The following is a 21418-nucleotide window of genomic DNA, read 5'->3' as shown; positions in this document are numbered from 1 at the left end:
TGAAAAGACATTTTAGTCAGTGATATGATATTCACCCCTTCTGAGTCACTTCCCATTTGTGTATAACATTCCCTAGGTAACATGCTAAAAGGGAGTCTTTAAATCAGGTTTCTGGAAGGGTTTGAACATAAAATCATAGAAATGTAGGGCTGATAGGGACCCCAAGAAGGCCTCAAGTCCAGTACCCTGTGTGAAGCAGGACTAAGTAACTATAGACCATCCCTGATGGATGTTTAAGAACAGATTGGACAAAAACTGCCAATAAGGGGGATTCCTCAACCTCCCTTGGAAGCCTATTCCAGAGTTTTATTGCCTATTACTACTTGTCCTATTGTTAGTGGACACAAAGAACAATTGATCAGTCCTCTTTTTATAATAGCCCTTAATGTAGTTGAAGACTTAATAGGTTCCTCCCATTGCTCCCCCTTCTTTTCTCAAGACTAACCCTGCCTGTTTTTTAACCTTTTCTTCTCCACTTGCTGCAGTGTAACTATGTATAAACCATCTTAAGATGTGTTCTAAAGCAGTGTTTGGTTAACCTGGCTAAGGTGCAACCTCAGGGTGGGTGAGGTCCTTGAAGGGGCAGGTTCTGGCCTGCTGGACCTAATGAATTTCCACAGTCAAGGTATAGCATGATGTAGTAGGAGTGATAAAACTGGATTCCGTTTTCCTTTCTACCCCTCCCTACACCCGATGCAATGGGCAGCAGCCCCTGCAGAGCACAGAAAGGGTAGGAATGAATGGTGAAGGTGCTTTAAGTCAACAGCTGAATTGCAGTACAACGTGTGAAGGATGTGGGGGTGCTGTGATTGATGAATACTACCTGTGCTGTGATTGACTGACCTGTAAGGTAGGTTTTGGCTGACAGTGGGGTTAAGTCAAAAAAGGTTGTCAGGAAACAGATCAATGAGATGCTATCGTTTTGGCTAAACTACTTCAGGGTCATAAGGATGGCTGGGCCAGCACAGTTAAAATTTATTTAGGCAGGGCTGAGAGCATAGGATCAAAAAAGACTCTACCCTATTAATTGCAGGGGTGTAGGTCCAATTAAAAATATTGCCTCATCTACCATCTCACTCAACTGAGAAGTCAGTGAGGGAGTTGAGCAGAGCCTTTTCCCTTGAACAGCTTGACCTGGGCTCTGCAGCAGGAGGCTAAAGAAGTTGGGCCTACCTCGCTAATGGGGTTGGGGAGCAAGCTCTAGGTAGTCTGCACATGGACTCTTTAAAAATCCTTGGCATTCCTATTAAGAATAAATATCCTGTTTTGAAAAGGATGTATAGTCACTGAATGTTATTGGTCCCAGATACTGAACCCAAGTCAAGCCTGCAACGGAGTAAGTCTGCACCTGATCCACATCTGAGTAGAAGAATCTCATGATTCTATGCTTAGAGATGACAGCTTAAGGCTCATGAGCTGTGGGGATGTGCTGAGAAAAAAACTGGGGGGCAGCTAGCCTGGGAACAGCAACACTGCATGAAACAGGAAGTAGGTGAGATGTCCTGTTACCTTCTGCTCACTGGATGGAGATTGATTTCTTCAGGTGGCTGATTGTATTGCCCTTTAGCTGTCTGTTTACAAATACTCTGCCTTGTGCAGCAGCATCACCATACAATTGACTGCAGAATATTAGCAATGTTCATGGAGGTAGGAGTATCAAAAATGGATATTCATAATCCTACCTTAGCAGCACCTGGAGTTCAGAAAAATCCAAGCTAGTGAGGCAAGTACCTTTCGGTTCTGAAACTATTAGAATTAACTGTGGCCCTATTTAATATTTTAAAAAGGTAAACTGACATTTAGAGAAACTGTTAAATTCAGTTTGACTGCCCAGACTATCCCTCTCTGGAAGAGGATGCTTGTCAGTACTAAGAGCACAGTACAAACATGCTATTCCTACCTCTAATACATTTAGATGTTCCCTAGGCTTTGAGAACAGATGACTTTGCTTATGCAGCATGGACTCATCTTCCACCCCTTTCTTCCCCCAAAAACACTCACTTAGGGATAACTCTCTGCCCTGTCTTGAGTCTCTACTATTTAATAGCTTCCATTGGTTTGCTCTTTGGGGAAGGGTAGGAGCTGCCTTTTCTAAATGATATGTCACCATCTACTGTAGGTGTCCACCACACCAGGACTAATTCCAGGTAAGGTAGGTCTACACAGCAAAGAAAAACCCATAGCTAGCCTCTGCCAGCTGGCTCAAGTTACAGGGCTGTTAAAATGCTGTGACTAACATTCCAGTTTGAATAACTGCATTAGGCTTACAAGCTGTAACATCAGCTTCCTGCCCTAAACTGCAGGGTTGCTGCTAAGTAGTCACGATATTCTATCCCCAGAGTAAGCTGTATTACCTGAATTTATCCCTTTACTTCAGAAATTGTTTGGGAAGGCGCCCCCCAACTAGTGTTCTAAATCAATGACTCATTATGGGAGGTAGACATGCTAGCAAGATCATGATTACTAACCATGAAAGACCACCCATTTTATAAGTTAGTTATAACATGTTCCAGTCTAGGCACCACATGATTTTGCTTTGGTCTTCTAAAAGGCAGCAATTCTCATTTCTTCATCCAGATAGTTATTTAACACTGCCTTAAATTCCATGCTGGCTTTTTATTCACTGCAGTTCAAGAGGACAATTCCTCCCACACAACTCTTAAGCAGAGATCTATTTGACAGAGGGGTGGGAGAGAACATCTGGGAACAGCACTCTTACTAGGGAATTGCTACATTTCTGGCGCTGTAGAGCAGTGGTTTTCAACCTGTGATCTGCAGACTATATCTAAGATTTCCAAAGGGGTCCACACATTCATTTGAAATTTTTTAGGTGTCCGCAAATGAAAGGTTGAAAACCACTGCTGTAAAGAATACCTCATGACAAACATCTAGAACAGTCGTAACATTTTAATCTCACCCTATGCTACGTTACACTGGGTGAAAAGATTCAACCGTGGCATGTCAGTCTTCTCACTTCCCTGGGAAGTGAATGCTCACTGTACAGTACAGAGTGGAACATAATTCTAATAAATTAAGGAAAATCTTAGCATTTGAGTCCCACTTAAGGGAATTACTTTGTTTGGAATCTGACTATCCATGTAAAAGAGATTAGTTTAAAAAAAGAATTCACAGGCCTGGAGTCAGTCTTATGAGAGACCAGGTTACAGTATCCATGGTCCATTTATCCCTGACTATCCTGCTGAGACTGCTAACCAACAGTCATTTAGTACAGAGTGGGTGTGATTTGTTAGGTGGACATTTCCCCCTACTTAAATCATACAGCCAGCGAGTCACCCTTCTATAACTTTATTACTCACTAGGCCCAGGGCCAGATTTGGATAACTGATCTAGAGGTTCTACAGCTCATCAGCTGAGTCATCCAAGAATTTCAGTTTCTTCTGGAAAAGCAAAATACACTTAGATGTTGGGATCAAAATGGACTTAACACATTGCAAGTTCATTACACCAGCTAAAATTTTAAAAGGTTATATTTTATTTAAATGTATAGCGTCACTGCACGTTACCTACATTGTAGAAAGACTCTTGCTCTCTAGACGTTTAGAAAAATTAAACCTTCAACTGGAGAAGATTAATACCACTCAGGCTAAGTACAACTGGAAGTTATGTGCACAGCTGGACTTGACCAGTAGGGTTAAGGCTCTTTTTGCTGCAATTCTTGTTCCTTGGCTTTTAGTTCTTGGTTATACCTATAGATGGAACATAAGCAAAGTCAACAATCAGCAAACTGAAGATGAGTTTGCAAACATTCCTAAGAGCTACAATGGAGTCTTTTTCATACTATTGTTTAGGAGATATTTGAGCAGTAGCAGGAAGTCTTTAATAGGCTAAAATGTAACAGGAGGTTAGAAGTACAGAAACTTTATCTATAGGCAGAAACTTTTGAAGATTGGATCAAATTTGATTTACAAGTAGAAGTTTGAGTTATACTTTTGATTACACTACAAGCGAAGGCTTCCAAGCAGCTGAGCAAGACAGTTACTGCAAGATTCCCAAGTGAAATGGCTGACAGCTTTTCGACTCATTCTAGTTCATTATTTCAAGTAGCCATTTAGAATTTGTGGTTAGCCCTTCCCAGGAAATAGAGCTGAAGTGAAATTTGGAGAGTGCTCTTCCCAGGGGCTTTTTTGCAGACCATGCTCAAGAAGGAACTGATGGAAAGGTTCAAGAGACAACAGTTGGAAGTCCAAAGAAATTCATAATAGCTGGAAGGAGAAGGGAGGGGAGAGTGGTGTGGTGACATTCAAGCCTACAGCAAAATATGGTTGCCCTAAAGGGCAAGTGCACCCTGTGCAGTTCGAATAGCCTGGAATAGCTTATGCCTGGAAGCCGAGACCAGGAATGAGAATTCTGCACAGAGATCTCTAGAGAAATTCTATTCTCTCCTGAAAATGTTAAATCATAATTTAAGTTACAGCATCCCTTTACACGTTTTGCTTAACTATAATTGTTTTAGTTATGGTAGATGTTTATAATCTTAACTCCATTTGCTTGGAATAAAAACACTTTGCTACACTGTACTCAAGTGTGCAAAATTAAGTTTTGCAAAAATTTATACAATTGTTTAAGCCTGACTGAATTTATGTAGGTTGGTTTGTTTTTAGTGAGTTCTGATTAGTAGAAATTCAGAAAACACTCAAATTAAATTAGAGTATTTTTAGTGAAGAGCCTCCAGTTAGCATGTACATACCTCCATATACGAAAGAGCTGGGAACCACCGGCACACCCAACGAAAAAATTCACAGTAAATAGACCCCAGTTTTTAGGAATAATAACAAGAGAATATCTTGACCAAATAAGACCTGTTGGATAAAAAGCAAAGATTAACACTAAGCAAAATACTCCAACATGCATCTAATTACATTAAAAGTCACTTGAGAAATGTTGACACCCAAAGGTACTCAAATTGTTTAGTATGGAACACATCGTAATAGGAAACATATGGAAACCTCACATCACTAGTGCCATGATAGGCCCTGTACACTCCACAGCAAGTTGGACCTTAATTCTGCAGCAAAGTTCCAGATTGGAGGGCACTCTGTGTAGCAGGCTAGAAAATCTGCAGCAACTTTGATTAAATAAAAAAAAAGTGAAATGTGAAAGTAAGTACAGGTATCCCTGTATTATTTATTTTGATACTGCATTGTTTTACATAGTCCCTACTTTTCATTTTTAAAGCATGATATGTTTTTGACTATTCACGACTGTCTTAGAAATTGAAGGGTGGCAGGCGGGGGAGGGACGACTGTAGAGTAATTGGAGCTTTTGGCCCAGCAGAGGGCATAGGTGACAGTTTGGGATGTGGTCTTAATGGAGCAGATATACTGGAGTGATCAGCAGTGGAATAATTAGCAATATTGACATTAAATGTCACTCCATTAGGATGAATGTAATTCATACTTCTAAGCTACTCTTTCCAGATGGATGCAGATTCAGGAAGTCAATGCACTGATTTACACTCTTATTTTACAAAGAAATTTGAAAGCATAAGAGTTGGGGCTTATCTACAAAGAAGGTTGTTCCAGTTATACTGGTGTAATGATTAGTATAGTTAAACTACAGTAGCAATGCTGGTATAACGCATGTGGATACATTGCAGCATATAAGTCGCTTTTTGGTTTGGCTTGAACCACTTCCAAAGCAACATGAACTAAACCAGAAAAAGGCCACTCAGACTTAAGTGTTCACCTGGTAAGCTATAGTGGTATATCTCTAGTATTTTAAATCCACACACTACCTTTTATTAGTGTAACTTCCCATGATAAGCCCTTTTGTGGTGAACTCTATGGCCACAGAATTCTATACTGTCTATAAGCTAAATAGTTTATCAGAAAATATCTAGGCTTATCATAGAAAGAGGGATCTTGTGTTAAAAGACTGAAGTTAAAAATTTAGCACGTTGTAGTAAATAGAATCTTTGAAACAGAATATATAATTGAGCAGTAATCTTGTGAGGAAGGTTCTTTAAGAAAAATTACAAACCAGTGAGGATTTTTTGAAACATTAAGGATTCTGGTCAGAGGTGTAGAAACAGAATGCATTCACCTGTTGCCATTAACACAGCTGATTGTGCTGTGCTGAGTTTTTCTGCTGGTCTGGTCATATCAGCCATTCCAGCACATACCAAACCCTGTAAAGAAAAAGACACAGCCAACTTTAGCAGCCTACCTAATTATTTCACTTACCCACCAACACCACTCTAAGTGCAGAAGTATCCAGAGAGCTCATTCCAGTATGTGATGTACAAACATATACAAGTGTTGTTTCCCAACTCAAAATGTTTTCAATCTCCATGTACAAGACAGGGTGAAGGGAAGGACTAGAACATATAAAACAGATCAGAGCAATTGCTGACAAATACATTCATTCTTCCAATTTTTACTTTTGTGAGGGAGAAACAAAGAAAAATGAGGCAGTAGGCAGGGGAGGGGATGTCTTTGTTTTTATAACTCAGAAGATCCAGGGATGCCCAGATTTCATGTTTAACAGTGACAAGCTTCACAAACAGTAGCTACCCCAAAACTACACTTTTACAGGAAGGCAGTTTGAGTGAGCTTACTAGGTGGAAAGGTTTGAAATCCTACTAGAGAACACTATTAAATACTTATCTCAAGCTTTAAATGGATTTCAGTTACAAAATCCAGACAGATCAGATATCTTCCATTTACTTTCAGATCTGAAAGTTTTAGATAGGAGCAGCCTACCATTATAGCACACTTAGAGAAGGCAATAAGGACCTGCCGAGGGAGCTAACACAACTAGGTGGCCAGGCACTATGATGGTAGGTGAAATTCAATAGTGACAAAGGTGGAGCACATTGAAAGGAATAATCTAATATTCATTACTGCATTTTAAGTTTATTGTAGCAACCCAGGAAAAGAGCCTGGGCTCATGGTGTCCTGATCAATGAGAATTTTGTCTGCCAATGTAGCCTAGCTCTAAGTACTGCATTCAGTTTTAGTCTCACTATTTCAATAGCCAATATAGAAAGTCTAAAGAAGAGTGATGCAAGTGTTTATAGGAATGGAAAGTCTTCCACATGAAGAGAAAGTAAAAAGATTAAGAAGAGTTTAAAAAGAGGAGACAGGCATAGAAAAATTAATAGTGTAAAGGTCAATTAGGTGCTCTTAATTACCTTGTTATACAAAGACAGTGACTGCAATTAAATTTGTCTACCTTCTTCTACCACTGGTAATAACTAACCTGTAGAACTCACTGCCACAAGTATCAGTGCTTAGCAGGATGGAAAGAGAGGATGAGACATTTAATGAGAGAACATCAGCATTTACAAAATTAGATAGAGTATCAGGGGCAAAAAAAACCCAACAAACCATCACAAAAACTAAAACTTATTTTGGGGCATATGCCAGCCATTAACTGACAAGGAATAGGAAAAAATACTTCTCTCCTATGAGCAGAGTATCCAATAGCAGTCCACGGTGCAATTTCTTGTGTCCTGTGCTGGACTGAGTGTACTAGACAAGATGGACCCCTGGTCTGATCTGGCCCTGCAAGTCTTATGCTCAGAAAATGGAGTCATATCTTTATTATAGCATTGCAATAGTGCAGTATGGTAGTGTTTTGCCCTCATCTTATGAAGTTTAAATATTTAATATAGGATATATGGCAGAATTCTTAGTGTCTCAGAAGTGCTGGGTCTATAGTTTGCTTCTGCTCCTATACAGCAATTTACTTATCATGGCAGTTAGTGCACCACTAATCACTGATGCCAGGTAGGTCACAGCTGACTCTAGCCACAATCAAGGTTTCTGCAAAAAACTCTGGATTTGATAAATTATACTACCAGCTGTAGTATTTCTAAGTGTTCAGAAACAGTGAGTCAGGTCCCAAAAATCATGAGATTTGTTTAAAAGTCACATTGTCAGGGTTTAATTCACGTTCTGGTTTTTGAGACTTTGGGGTTCATTTTTAAGCTCTGGAACTATGAGAGCTAGAAATTTTAAATTTTAAGATGCAAGTTGAGCTTCCCACAGAGTCACATAACCCCCCACTCTTGGGGTTTAAGAAAGATACATACCAAGTATCACATGACTCTTACTCAACACACCGTTTCAGTCTAGTAGTGGCATCTATTTTTCAAACAGAGATAGAAATTGGTTTCCATATGTCACATAGAAATCTATATATAAACCTAATTTTTGAAGATGTACTTTTAAAAAAGTGGAATGTGTCACTTGCACTAAAGAATTATTTAAAAAACAGCTAGAACTCAAGTCTTCAAAGAAAAGAAATTAACATCAATGGGCCACTGATTATTAAAACTATCTAAAAAGAACAAACATTAGCCAGTATGTTATACCATTCTGCTTATGTGGTATCGCTGCCCTCTGCTGGACAGTATCAGTCTTTTTTAGTATCCAACTGTAGGCTCTTCTAGCCACTAAAGGATTACAAAACTTTTAATATTACTGTAAGGACTCCTTTGGCTTGAGTAATAGAGGCTTGTGTGTTTTTGAAGCCAGAAGCCTTGGGTTGTATTCTCAGTGCATCATGAATGTGGTTTATGTTGCCAAATGTGTTATGAAAGCCATGCAGGATCATCAATAAGAATATACAGTTTCAACATCTCTAGTTAACATAGTATACAACAAGCTCCTCACTGCCATACAGGAAAGCGGCCATTTTATGGCAGTTGTGTTATCAGAAGGCTACATACAATTCTAATACCAGCTTGAGAGCAATGTTGTGGAGGCTCAGGAAGCCAAGTATGTCATTATAGTGTCCAGGCCTACAGGTACTGCTACATTTGCTAAACTTTTATGTATAAAACAGAGAAAGGTCTACTAGCAAAAAGATCAAAGCTGAAGCAAGAGTAATCTGACTATTGGACATAATGTGCTTGAAAGCTGGTAAATATTTTCAAAAGATACCTTTCTACAAATACTAGTTACCTCATTTTTGACACAGAGCCAATGCCAACAATAGACTAAAAGGATGACCTGGATTAGTGTCCAAGAGTGAACAGTTCTGAATGTAAACCTGACTTGTAGATTCAAACCACTAAATGTCATAATGACTGTTATAGGGAAGCTGAACTGCATTAAAATCAAGGAGTTACTATTCACTAGAATGGTAATTAACTTTCACTTGTTATCTAGGTAGTGTTTTTTAAAAAGATTAAGGTTATACTATATGTTTAAACAAAGCTATTGCAGAAGTATAAATACATCCTGGTATGAATAAATGGATTCTCAGAAACTCAGTTCTGTTCTATGTTCACTACAATTACAGGAGTGAACCGGCACCAGTTGTAGCATGTATGTTCAAAGTCACCTTGCAGTCCTCCCCATTTTAGGCTGTCATCTTAAGAAATCAGTCTTAGCAACTGACTTCCAAGAAAAAATCTGCTGGATTGTTATGCCACATTATTGGAGGTGGAATGTCTGCTTTAAGAGGCGTTTTGCATTGGGGCCGTCCGTAGTCATTTCACAGCAGAGGAAATGCTCTAATGGCATAGAATACAATCGTATTAGTGCCACACAAGTGTTCTCTGCCATTAGAGTGGAGATGTAGTCATTCTGACCATCTCCACATTTTAAAAACATAATTAGGATCTCAATAGGAATCCTTTGATGGCCTGAATAATCTTGGGCCAAGCCAGAAACTGGCCACTTTTCTCCTGCATGGCTGAAAATCATTCCATGAGCTGCAGAAGTGTTAATATCAGCAAAGTGATTTCTTATACTTACCCATTTCATAACAGGTGCCCAGAAAAACACTGTTTTGGGACCTGGGGAGAGAAAAAAAACCAATCTGAGTTAAGGTACAATAAACTACACACTCAGACATAGATGTAATGGTACCAAAGTTTGTTTTTTTCTTTAAAGCATTTGTGTGAATCCCAGAGTTAAGGGAACAGTACAGTGTCTCATGCACAATAGTCAGAAATATGCTACTCCGCACTGCTAATGCTTTTTTATTTTGACCCTCAACCCTTCTTCAACATTACTGTCTTAGCAGTAGTATCCAAAGCCATTTTATTTTCTAGGTTATTAGAATGGCAAATGAGCAAATAGCTGCAGTGTGAATGATGCAACTGTGGCTAACAAAAAAAGAGTTAGGTCTCAGCTAGTGGCAATACAGAAAGCTGTATCACTTGTAGATCCACTCTTATGGCAATTCATGACACTATAGTTTTAGTCCCACATATCTATTATAGCAGAATGTCTCTCGTGTGTGTGTGTGAGTGTGTGTGAGAGAAGGGGAGGAGAGGAACCAACCCACCTTTGAATGACAATGACCAGTCAGGATGTTAGGTTAAGCAGATGTAGGATAGGAAATGCCTATATATTGGTCTTCCAAATACACATCATACGTTAAAAGGTTCAAAAAACTTAAGTTCAAGTCCCAGAAATTGGATACCTAAGTAACTGCTTGCTTTTCAAGTCTGAGTTTCCAAAACCCTATGAAAAAGTCTGGGTGCCTTATTTTAGGCATACCACAATTAAAAATTGTTCTAAATGTTTTAAACTGTCACTGTTGGCAGCAGCTATTTCCAGTGAAAGCAAGAGTAGAGGCACATATCACACTATAGGAGTAAGCCTTAAGGTTATAAAATCAGTTGCCACACAGCTTTGAAGCAATTCAAGCCCTATAAAACATTTAGCAACAATAAGTACAAAAAAAACCAAACCCCAATTTTACATTCTTGCACAGTGCTCCCAGACCCACACTGCTCGTAGAACAGAGATCACTTTGCAGATCAGAAGATCTCTTCCTGATAATTTCCTTTCTGCTAAATTCTGGACGTTTGGGCTGCTTCTCTCAACTCTCCAGATCAAGAAGGTGGATAAGTGTTTTGGTGCCATGCGCTCTGGCTATCCCTCATCTGCTCTTGCTTGCTGCAAGATTTATTGCACAGCTGTAAAACTTGCATAACATGGAAGCCAGATGGGCATGCCTTTGCAGACAGTGTTGTGGGCAGACCACCACTATAGGCAGTTGATCACCTGCGTTGGAACCTGCATTTGATCTTTTGTGCATTCCAGGAAGTTGCCCCATACCATTAGGATAACGGCTTGAAGACATCTAATGTGTGACTGCGGTGATGGAGCAATGCCTATCCATGACATCAGGAGGCACAGCAGTTGAAGACACAGTGCTGTGGTAGACCTCCTGAAACTCCAAAGCAAGATGACAGAATCCTAGATTTTCTGAAACCTTTCTTATGAAGAATAGATTATCTTTGCTACTGAGGTGTCTATTTCCATTATTCTGGTGAATGGAATCAGGAACTTTTCTGGACATTGCTGAAGCCGTGTGTCTGCAGGAGATTCAGCATCTGACATGGCTTTTTGCTTTGCTGACTGCAATGGAGCTCTGATCAGGATGTCATTCAGAAAGGTACAGGTAGGTTCCCTGCAACCCGAGTCTGGATATGATTCCTACCACCACCTTTTAAAAATGCCAGGGGCTGAGGTGGATATGGAGATATACATTTGCTAGATATGCTGAAGTTAGGAAATGTGTGTCATCTCTGAATCCCTGCTGGGTACCATTTTCCCTGGTGGGTGAGGTGTTGTTAGAGACCTCCTAAGCAAACTGGGAGGAAGGAAAGCTTTCCTTAGAGCACTCCTGTAAGACTGGGGAGGACTTGTGGCCCCACAAATCTCCCTTTTTTGTTCTCCAGGCATCCCTTGGTACTTACCCCTTCCTCCCCAGTTGACTAGCTGGGGACCTCTTCATTTTTGGAGTTTCACCTTGGATCTGTACTGGGGACATGGTCCATTTCCCCCCTCATTGGAGTCATGGCTACTTTGGTGGGAAGAGGGAATCCCATTAGTCTGTCCAATTTGTAGCCCCTGTACTTAATGGAGTAAGGGTTGGTTGGCTGGGTGCACAACTCACTATCTGCAGAGGCTTGGAAGGTTGCCTCACAAATAAAGCACTACCTGGCTTTGAGCTGGTGCTTTCTTGGCTGCTCTGCCATGCCTGTATGGGGCAGAGGAGCCAGCAGGGAGGCACTGCAGTGGAGGTGCAGGGTGGATTAAATCATAGTTTCTCAACTTGTGGTACACGTACCCCTGGGGGTACACGAGAGACAGGCAGGGGGTACCCAGGGAAAAACAGAGTGAAGGGAAGGTGGCCAGCGGCTGCTGATTTCTGGGGAAGCTGGGTGGCAGCAGCCCACTTCTCACCCGATTCTAGCTCCCAGGTGGGAGCCTGGTGGCAGCCACCTGCGCCCTAGCTCCGAGACAAGGGACAGCCTCCAGCGCCCCAGCTTGAAGACGGGCAGCAGCTGCCTGCCCACATCTCCGGGTCCAAACCGGCATGAAAGCCTCCTCTGCCCCAGCTCAGATTGGGTGGCAGTTGCCCATCTCCTGGGCAGGCAGGTGGCAGCAGTCTGCAACTTGCCCAGGTGGCAGCTCCCCTCCCTGGCTCAAAGCCCAGTGCCCAGAAAACTTGTCAATTTCACTGCTCTAGCTGAACAGTGAAATTAACAACTATGACAGCCCCAGATTTGACCAGTTACTCTCTTCCTCTCTCTCTCTCTCGCCCTCACCCTCCTTCCCTGTCTCTCTCTCACCCCTTCCTCCTCTCAAATCTATGACAAAAAATTAGGTGTGGCGCTTTCTATTCCCCAGCATTGGCATGCCGCTCAAAGCCTCCTAGCTTTGGCTGACATCACCTCTAGCCCAGGTACATACTTGAGTTGTGCAGCCGTGGTGTAAAGGTGGTAACCCTTCCCCAATAGATCTGACATCTGTCATCTCACAGCCTTATATACTCAGCCCTTCTTCCAATATATGGCTCACATTAGTCTGTAAATATAAAATCCCATGGAAAATTGAGTGTTGGGGTATTTATTAAAATTCAGAAATTAGGGGGTACTTGCTACTTAAAAGGTTGAGAAACACTGGATTAAATTACTGGAGCATTAGCCAATCCCAGGAGAAGTAAACTGAAAAGAAGAAACTGCTCCCTAATGCCCAAACTGAATAGAAAAACAATAAGGAATATGGCAAGAACTACTGAACCACCAACTGCCCACTGCCATGGAGGAACAGAATCTGGTGACATGAGGGAGCATGACCAGAGCATGGGGTGCCAAAATGCTGATCTGCCTCTGTGGGCTGCAGCATGGAGGGGAGCAGCACAGATGTCCAGAACTGTGGGAGACACTGGGCTGCAAAAAGACATGTAATTTTCAGCTTTGTTCTGGAAGTAGGGAACAAAAATAGGCCCATCCAGGTAGTATTTATCATGCATGTGGAGCTATGTAGGCTGGATAACATTCAATGGTTTTAAAATAGCAGTTGATATTAAGTTGAATTGTTATCCTCTTATAGAAAGATCTTGGTTAATGTACCAGCATCACTGACAGCAGAACTAACTGCTTCTCACTCAAAACCCTTTGAGGTCCCACAAAAATGGCTTTAAATACTCAGACTGAAGAACTATTAGTTCACTGGTTGACAAGTGAAAATAAAATATCTACAATAGTCTCAGTTTTTGGAACAGGCTAGCAAGGTTCCACTTTAATATAAGGGTATAAAATTCTCATAACTCTTGAGCAAGCATGTAGAATGTAATGCAAATTGAGTAGTACTTGGGAACTGATCAAAGTGAAACCAGGCCCATATTGCAGTTTTGTTAAATTAAAGCCCACATACCATTCAGGTTGTTCTGTTTGAATTCACCTCTTGTGGCTTTGGACTGTAAGTAGAGCCCTGTGCAGATACGAAATTTGTATCTGCAATCCGCAAACATGGTTCGTGGATATAAAGTGGATATCCACATTTGCAGGGCTCTAACTGTAAGTTCTTCAGGACAAGAACTTTTTACATGATGTATAGTACTGGGTACATTTAGGATACCAAGACTAATCCAGATGCATCACTGTATTTAGAAAATTTCACTAACAGCTCATTACACTGAAAGAGACTTCTTATAACTGCAACTTGTACGTAGTGCCATCCAACCCTCCTTTTGTTGATTGATTTCCTAGAATACAGAATCCAGCAGAGATCTCAATGGACTTGCAGAATTAGAGACTAGCGGTATGCTGAAAAAGGAGCAAGGGAAAGATTCCAGAAAGCTTAGGCATCTCTCTAATTCAGATAGATTTAGCATGTGATATTTGATAAAAATATGGTCATAATGTCGCATTGAGAAGTACTGGCCTACTGCATGGAACAATCTAAAAGAATCTGGCTGTGCTGACTTATCAGTCATGCTGCAGTTTATTATTTTCACAGTTGCCATGTTACATTATGAGTGCATCCATGGTTAATGCACATAACCACCATTCATTTTAAAGAATGGGCAAAGATCCTCTAGAGGATGTCAGGTTCATTATCCCCTCCTTTCCCAGAAGGCTCCTGTTGTTCTCACTTGTTTCTAAAAACAGAAACCTAACGATTTTGTGATCTGACCCAGTGTTTGGGTCAGCAAGGAACATCAGCTGCAAATACATCATTAGCAAGTCCCTAGGTACCTGCTATGAGGAACACTGTATATATCCTTATACTCCAGGCAAGCACAGATATGAGTCAGTAGGATATAACACAACAGGGGCACGGGTGTCAGTGGGTATCGGTGGCTTAAACAGTAGTTCTTGGAACGTCATGCACCCACACTCACACCAAGAGTGGGTATCGTAAGTAAATGAATCTGCAGTAGGATGTAAAGAACAATATTCTGCACTCCACTGCATTCAAGATTTGTGCTGTAAGTTAGATTTTTAGTCAGCCTACATTGTGGGAAAAATGCCTACTTGTACAGAATAGCAGCAGTGTATTATGCTGACATTAGTAAATCAAGCCTCTTTAGGAGACAATCACTAGGTAAACATGAAAACTAAAATGGAGTTATTCTTACATTGTATGAAAGCTTTGCAACTCCTGTAGTTTGCTAGAACAGCCTAACAATGCAAGCTCTTACTTTGCCTTTGTAATATGCTACTAGATTCACAGACCCAGTTTTACAATAAGCACTGGGAGCTTGCACTTCTACCCAGATTTTAATTTCTAAATTTTAAAGCTTGTGACACGCACATTCTACTCAACAATCAAAAGATTAAAGCATTGATGACTATACCAAGTACCAGCATATTGTACTAAATACTCTTTAGAAAGCAGAGCCTCCTGAGTACAGTAAATAAACTGAAGGCAGATATAGCAGCTCATATAAGAGACTAGTAGCTGAAAGCCCATGCTGTTGTATAGATACAATTCACAAAGTGACGTATGTAAAAAACCCCAAAATGGGGATTCTTGTTTCCATCCACTGTGCTTATTGTACATGTTCCCCAAAGTATGGGCACCGCACTACCCCCGGATGGAGGCACAATCATCTTTGTTACCCCAAGTAGCTATTGCTTCCACCTTCTCTGATCAACTGTCAAATTCTAACTGTCTTAGAACCTTCAGACTCCAACATTTCATCTGGTTCTCATAGGGCCACTGATGACTGAACCCGATTATATTCTACATAAAAAGCTGTCAACCACGCTTGTAGCTGTTTCCATCACATCACACTGACTCGGACATCTTAGGCTTCAGCGTGACAATCCTCAAATATTATATTGCATATGAAGATTTCTTACCTGGCCTCTTCTACACTGCCTGGGAAGTTTCTCTAGTAAATTAGGTTTAAACAGGTCTGCTAGGACTTCCCAAATTTATCCATATCCTTACTCCTGTTTAAGCTTTTCCTTCCCATCCATCTTCTAGACCCTTTTACATTTATAGAACTAATGGCAGACAGGTATGAAGTCTGATCGACTTCTTCCAGCTATGCCTTAGGATCTTCCCTAGGAGTGTACGTGGATGGTTTCTTGCTCCAGAGGATGTGGCTGTATTTATTTTGGAACCTGGAGTGGCATACAGAGCTGAGGAGATGCACTGCCTGTTTATTCACTGATAGTACTTTAAGAACTTGAAATGCAAAGAAACAGAAGACCAATCTGAGGAATAGGCCATGGACCTATGTCCTCCTGTGACAGCAACTCGTAGGCTCAAGTGTAAGTGCTCATAGCATAATCTACTCCTGGGGGAATGTTGCACCAAAAAATTAAAAATTCTGCATATTTTGTGTGTCAAACAATATAATCACACCAGTTTCTATTATTTTGGTCATTTATTTCAAAATATGTCAGCAATTACGCAAAATTATAGTTGTTGCTCTACATTTACATCAGCCATATGAAGAAGCAGCAGCATGTCTGTAACAATAGACAAAAAAATCCCACAGGAGTAGAGTTAAAGAAACCTCTATAACAACCCAGTTTCTGTTTCTCTCTCATGCTTGTGTTGAGTGCCTCAGTCTGGGTGTGTCACACATTCCAACTGGGCACATCGCGGGGGAGGGGGAACACGGACTTTGCCCCTCAGACACCCACACCCCTTACCCCCCAGCTGCAGGGTACCCCCCCAAGCCCAGACAGTTGCATCCCTTACCCCCCAGAACCCAGCTGTGGGGGATCCCCCTCAAGCCCAGGCACCTGCACTCCTTACCACCCAGGGATCCAGAGAGAGAAACAACCTGATGCTGGGTCCTGGGTTTGTATGCATTTTCTTGCATGCCGCCTCCTTCCTTCAGGATATACTGGGAACCGCAGCTGCCTGGAACCCTTAAGCTCACCCTCCCCTTCTCCCCAGTAGTGTCCTGTATTTGTGAGCTGGGCTCCGCTGTCCCCAGCAGCTTCTAGTGGTGGCTAGTAGCTCTGCAGGGAAAAATTAAAATTCTGCACAGAACATTCATTCCGGGCAAATTCTGCATTGTGCAGTGGCGCAGAATTCCCCCAAGAGTAATCATCTTCATCAAGGACCCCCAATTCAAATGCTTTTTTTCCTCATGTTTGCCTGAACATCTGTGGCATCCTTCCAGGCAATAAAGTTCAGTACCTATTTCCTTCAGGTTATAGTGGTTTTTACAAATGTTATTTGTGTTTATTTATGCTGGAATGGGTGATGTTTTACTCCTGCATTCAGGAAAAATGCCTGTTCATTTTATGTTTAGTATTTATGATAGTTCCTGGAAGCTTCCAAGCATGTATGTATGCAAACATCTAATTATTCTGTGTGAATTTTCCCCTAAAATACTTCAGTGTCCCTGAAGAAAATGGAATGGTCTATTAGAAACAAATCCAATAAGCCAACACACAGGCACTTCAGAGAAAAAGTTGCATAGGAATCTGATGGGAATTATAAAACTAACACTTGAAAAAAGTATCTTGACAAAACTCTTGAGACTTCTCCTCTTAAATTATTAAGAGAGTTTTAAAATGACAAGGAGCTGGTTCAGAGACTCAGGAGGAGAGAACTGTTTGTTTGCAAGGTCTTCCTCAGAAGAGAAGCAACTTAAGAATGTGACAAAAAGCTGTGTGTTGATTAACTAATAGCCTCCTCAGGCATTTTGATTAGATTCTTCACACTGTTCCCATAATAAAAATAAATAGATAATACACTCCTAAATTCATTAAGTGAAGGTAGGAGTGTATTACACATCTACACTTGTTGGACTGAATTCATCCCTAGTGTAACTATTATACCAGTGATAAATCTGGGTCATAAAAATACAAGATCATCAATACATTTTGAATATATGGTTCCTGCTCCTAACAAGGAACAGTACACTGATGAAAAAGTGTGTCACACCAAGAAATGGACTCTTTGCTTCATTCATGAAGCCGTTGCTGAAATCTGAAGCTTTAAACAGTGAACACATGAGACAGAACACAAGCCAAGTCACATCTCTCTGCTGCTAAAACTAGTTTTCCATGACATGGCAGCCAATCAAAAGTGGGGGAGTTGGCTTGGCACCTCCCATTTGTCAGAATTTTTCACTGTTCTCTAGCAACCTTAATTAGTTTGAAAAACATCCAAAAGCAAGATGTTTTAGTATTTCACCTACAGTGTTCTACAAGCCAAAGTAAAGGGATTTCTCTTAGACACAAGTGATTTAAAATCTAGGTAAAGAGTCACTTATCAAATTAGGCCATCAAACTAGGCCTCACCAAGGACAGATAACAGTACATTTTAGGACAAAAATATATCTCCACATGGCTTTTTTCTCTAGGCAAGCGTACCCAATAGCCCTGGAAACTGAAGTGCCCTATCCATAGAGAATGTACAGAAGGGGCAAAAGAAAGAATTTCAGTTTCCATACCCATTGACCCTTTGCTGAAGCTGCCAATACGTGCTGCTGCAATTTTTCTTTTGACAAAGACATCTTTCTTCTAGAAACAGGATCACTGTAACAATTTGGAATTCCAACTTCAACACTTGGGCCATTCCTGCTCAATGCCTTGCCTAAGTTTAACTCACAGGCCAAATTCACAAAACAGCATAATGTAGTCTCCAATCTTTAATACTGGTGCTGCAGTTTAAATGAATATTGGATGTACATGCCAGCAACTGTCCCCACTATGGACCACCCCCCCCCCCATATTAAAGATGAGCAGCTACAATTGGCCCCATTTTTGGTCAGCATAGTGTAACAGAAAAGTTTTGGACACCTTTGCTCAATTTGGTAAGAATAATTTGCACTGATTTAAATTAATCTAATTTATTTGAACCAATTTTGGTTAAACTTGTGCAACATTTGTTTAGAGAGAAGACTTGTTGCAGAAAAATGACCAAGTGACTGAAAATTAAATTTCCTTACTGCAAAATCATGATGCTCCCAAGAACACATTCTAGGCAGATGAAAAGTCAAGAACACGCATTACATTAAAGAAAAGACATGGAAACTGCAGTCCATGGAAGACTTAACATTTCATCAGATATCTCATGGAATCTTTTTACATAGCAGATTCTAATATGGTACTCTAGTTACACGCTTTTAAATGTTAATTTCCCTAATAACAAAAGGAAGACACTCAGGAAAATAAAAGTGCATGCTTGTTAAAAAGAGAATTGTTAACTACAGTCATCTGGAATGTCTGGCCAACTTCTGCCCTTAAACACAAACACAGAAGTCCTAAAGACTCCTGCTCCCTTGTATGTGCACTGAATTTGTCAAATAAATGGTAGATAAGCATGTCTCCTCTTAAGGTCATCAAGAGGCATGATCCACTTATCTTCTTGGATTCTCCTGTTTCAAGACCTCTCTCCTCACCCCCCCCCAAAGTGCACTAAGCAGGACAATTACTACCAATAAGCTGTGGACACTTGCTAGCTCAAATCTAAAATCCCGGGGAAATGCAAGATATTACAGAGATTCACATGATTCCAGTTCCAGTGGCATACACTGCTCATGAAGAGAGACATGTTCACTTATTTGTTTTGCCAGCTGGAAAAAACTCTACTTTGTAGTCTCTAAATGGCTAAATCAACAAAGAAATAACTGAACAGCATTTGTTGATTTGTTGCTCCCCCACACCGCTAGCCACTAACATGTTTGTTAGAGTTTAAAAAAAAAACCACCACAAGTGAAGGTAGTTTTTTATTTAAATAAAAATGTTATTGGTTTCACCTTTCATGTTAGAGCTATTTCAATTACAGAGCATTAGCTTCAGAAGCTGCACATAGGGGAAGCCAAAGCGGCCCATTTCAGATAAGAAAATGAAGATAAGCAGCAGTTTGTTTTAAAAGGGATTATACTTGAAGATAAGAGATTCCTACTATTTCTTTTCCCTTTTCTCAGACATATTGATCTGAAGATGATCATGGTTAACAAATTCAGATCTGTGTCAGCATTATCTCCATTGTATGGGTTAGAACCAGGCAATGCAACTGCTCCTTAAATTCACACTATTTGTAAAGTATCAGTAACAGCACACTTAATATGTTTACATGTTATAAATAGCTAGAAACCCCATTGCAGTTAATGAAGAGAGTCACTAGATTTAAAAAAAAAATTAAAGGTAAGGAAATTCATTTCACATTTTTTTTAAGAGGATGTTCTTATAAGTAAAACAAATTTATTAATTTGTGTTAGAGCAACAATATCACTACATTATTGTTTCCCCCATTTTAAAAATAATCCTCTTTCAAACTACTAAAGACAAAAACCTAATGACTTCAGTTTGATGCTAAATACCACAGTACTACTGCAACAATCCTATAGAGGAATATTTGTGACAGCCTAGTGTCCAACAGGTTCCCAGTCTCAAAAAGGATTTTTTTTTTAAATCCACCTGGGTTCTTGCAAAAGTGAATATTACTGATCGAGATGGCAAAGAACATTTCAAAGTCAGAGAAGCAGTAAGATACTGTAGGACCCCTTAAGTTATCTAGGGTATAGTGGTCCATTACATCCATCTCTGTACTCTTAGCAAGCTCCCCAGTACACTAGGTCTGTATGTCAAGGTGCCTACAAGGAATCAGCTGCTTTTCTCCCGTCTCTGGTTACAGGAAGTCTTGCTTGGAACACAGACACATGTTTAATGAGTTTTTCTGGTAAGAACTTTCCCAAAAAGCATCTTGTACCCTCCCTGAAAGCAGTCAGGTTCCGGATGGGTCTGAACTCCTCCCACAGCCGAACTGTCTTCACCAGGAGAGGCTTGATCTCAAACCTTTATGCCCCAGGGTGACCGGCCCTGTCCTAGAGAAAAGCAACCTCCTTCGATTGCTCACGGTCCTCGTAAGGTCACCGATGATTTAGAAACCCAACACCCGCCCGCCCGGAGCCGGGCGGTGTGTGAGGAAGCCCCGGGGCGCTCGGCCTGTCCCTGTGCCCGGGCAGGTTTAGGGACTCGCAGGGCTGCGTCTGTCAGGAAGGAAGCAGGTGCCGGGTGTGTGTGACGGTATCACTCCCCGCTCCAGGCGCCGGGAAACCGGGGCGCAGAAGCGGAGTCAGTGGCCCAAGGTCACAGTGAGTCCCGGCCTGGCTCCGGCTCCGCCCGACCCACCCTCTCGGGGCCGCTCCCAGCGCCTCACACCCGGCACCGCTGCCCCGCAGCCAGAGGCCGGTGCGCGCCCCAGCAGGAACCCCGAGCGCGCGTCGCCCCTGCGGGCAGGGCCCAGCCGGAGGGGGGCGCAGCTACAGCCGGGGGCGGCGCGACCGCTACCTGCCGGGTGGTTGTACAAGGGCCGCAACCGCGGCGGCAGCTTGAGCTCGATCCGGTCCAGCAGGCGGTGGTAGGAGGCGCGGAACCCTGCGGCGGCCGCCATCTCAGCGGGAAGGCACGAGAAGTGAGGAGCCGGAATCTGGGAGTCCCACTGACAGCGGCGTCCCTGCGCGACCCGCCCGGTGTCCTTCCGTCTGCCTCCGGCGGCACCGACCGGCTCGCTCCCTCCGTCCGACCCCCACGGGGAACCCGCACTTCGCCAGAGGAGGAGCCGGCTTTACTTCACGCGGATTGGGAGGCTGGGAGGCGAGGGGGCGGGGTTGAGCCGCTCGCCGAGCGCGATTGGCTAACGGGACCTCCTCCCCCGCGCCCCTCTCTGCGTGGAGAGATCTGACGCTATGTCGATGGGAGAGAGGGGGGCGG

General features: G+C 41.8%; 1 protein-coding gene across 1 annotated transcript; it reads right to left on the bottom strand.

Moving 5' to 3' along the window:
* Nucleotides 1-3470: 3470 nt before the first annotated feature.
* Nucleotides 3471-21248, bottom strand: MPC2 (mitochondrial pyruvate carrier 2). Its single transcript, XM_067546275.1, has 5 exons — nucleotides 20996-21248; nucleotides 9729-9769; nucleotides 6064-6148; nucleotides 4709-4820; nucleotides 3471-3707 (listed from the first exon to the last, which is right to left on the bottom strand). The coding sequence occupies exons 1-5, from the start codon at nucleotides 21096-21098 to the stop codon at nucleotides 3653-3655; spliced, it is 396 nt and encodes a 131-aa protein (XP_067402376.1). The 5' UTR covers nucleotides 21099-21248; the 3' UTR covers nucleotides 3471-3652.
* Between the last annotated feature and the right edge of the window lie 170 nt (nucleotides 21249-21418).

Source organism: Emydura macquarii, unplaced genomic scaffold (assembly GCF_026122565.2).
Source record: "Emydura macquarii macquarii isolate MOO-44397 ecotype Brisbane River unplaced genomic scaffold, CSIRO-AGI_Emac_v2 contig_1119, whole genome shotgun sequence".
In the NCBI taxonomy this organism is placed as follows: domain Eukaryota; kingdom Metazoa; phylum Chordata; order Testudines; family Chelidae; genus Emydura; species Emydura macquarii.
The sequence above is the reverse complement of the archived record's forward strand: the minus strand, read 5'-3'. Positions and strand labels throughout refer to the sequence as shown.

Excerpts from the sequence above, each read along its gene's own strand:
- MPC2 (XM_067546275.1), bottom strand. The coding sequence starts at position 21,098 with ATGGCGGCCGCCGCAGGGTTCCGCGCCTCCTACCACCGCCTGCTGGAC. Across the intron at positions 6,149-9,728 it reads GGGCACCTGTTATGAAATGG|GGTTTGGTATGTGCTGGAAT; the intron begins GTAAGTATAAGA and ends TTTTCTTTACAG. Across the intron at positions 4,821-6,063 it reads AGCTGTGTTAATGGCAACAG|GTCTTATTTGGTCAAGATAT; the intron begins GTGAATGCATTC and ends TTTATCCAACAG.